At 36.6% G+C, this 1,490-nt stretch overlaps 1 protein-coding gene across 1 annotated transcript in view; it reads left to right on the top strand.

The window, feature by feature from the left end:
- Positions 1–1,490, top strand: part of SENP1 (SUMO1/sentrin specific peptidase 1) — a 78,914-nt gene that overhangs the window by 44,699 nt on the left and 32,725 nt on the right. The window contains exon 7 of the mRNA XM_023515367.1: positions 26–367. Within this exon, the coding sequence (XP_023371135.1) occupies positions 26–367 (342 nt within the window). The remainder of the gene's footprint in view (positions 1–25; positions 368–1,490) is intronic.

The raw sequence follows: 1,490 nt of genomic DNA, 5'->3' as shown, positions 1-1,490 counted from the left end.
TGTAAGTCACAGACACATATTTCAGATGAATTTAATTATACAATTTGTTATTTGATATTGAAACTATTTTCTTTTCTTGCTAGATCTCGATGTCTTAGTTCCAGTAAGAATACTTTGAATGACTCACTGTTTAAAAATGGAAATTCTTGTGCATCTCAGATTATTGGCTCTGATACTTCATCATCTGGATCTGCCAGCATTTTAACTCCCCAGGAACAGCTATCCCACAGCGTATATTCCCTATCATCTTATACCCCAGATGTTGTTGCGTTTGGATCCAAAGATTCTAATACTCATCAGCCCCACCATCACCACTCTCTTCCACATCAGACAGATAACTTATCAGCTTCAAATACACAATCTGAAGGTAATAATGGTTTGTATAACTATATTTTTTATTGTAATAGCCAGTTATTCATTGGTTCTATTACAGGTAACATTATAATTTACATATAAATTAACATATACAGGTTGAACATCCCAAATCCAAGAATCCCAAATCCAGAATGCTCCAAAATCTGAAACTTTTTGAATGCCAATATGCTGCTCCATAGAAATGTTTTTGGATTTTCAGATTTGGGATGCTCACCTGACATAATGTAAATATTCCAAAATCTAAAAAAATTTGAAATTTGAAACACTTCTGGTCTCAACCACTTCAAAGAAGGGATACTCAACTGTAAGATACTTTAAAAACATACAATTCATGGCTGGGCACCCATGCTCAGTGGTTAGGGCCCTGGCCACATGGGCCTGGGCTGGTGGGTTCGAACCTGGCCACATGGCCCGGGCTTGCTAAACAAACAAACAACAACAACAAAAATAGCCAGGCATTGTGGCGGGTGCCTGTAGTCCCAGCTGCTAGGGAGACTGAGGCAAGAGAATCACTTGAGCCCAAGAGTTTGAGGTTACTGTGAGCTCTGAGGCTACGGCACTCTACCGAGGGTGACAAAGTGAGACTTTGTCTTTCAAGGCAATGCATGAATGTTACAAAGTATGTGGTTTTCCCTAAATTTAGTATTGGGACTTATAGGAAAAATGTACATAAATGTTGGAGATGAAAACCATCTCTAGAAAATGCCTGAACTTAGAATAGGAAACTGTTGACCTGTTGACAAGATATCTCACATTAATTGATCTTAACTGTTCTGGTTATTTTTGGGTGAATTTTCTAACAGGTCTCAGGAATCAAGGGGGGATTTGTTGGAATCCTAATTTAGAGGTCTCAGATGTTTTATTTCTGGAACTCTTTTTAGCTTCCTGCACTATTTCTTATGTATATTTTCCAAAATATACTGTCTGGTATTTACTTTTCTTCTGTACACTTGATAATTTTCTAAAATATCTTTAATGTAATGTAATTCTTAATTTTCTTCAGGGCTTTGGCAGAGCTTCTGGTATGCTCTAAATGCTACTAAATGCTACTGTCCTGTCTAAATGCTACTTTGAGAAATATATACCTTATTTAAATTTTTTTTCCTCTTATAGAC

Source organism: Otolemur garnettii, unplaced genomic scaffold, assembly GCF_000181295.1.
Source record: "Otolemur garnettii isolate 467f Iridium unplaced genomic scaffold, OtoGar3 scaffold00070, whole genome shotgun sequence".
NCBI lineage: Eukaryota > Metazoa > Chordata > Mammalia > Primates > Galagidae > Otolemur > Otolemur garnettii.
The sequence above is the reverse complement of the archived record's forward strand: the minus strand, read 5'-3'. Positions and strand labels throughout refer to the sequence as shown.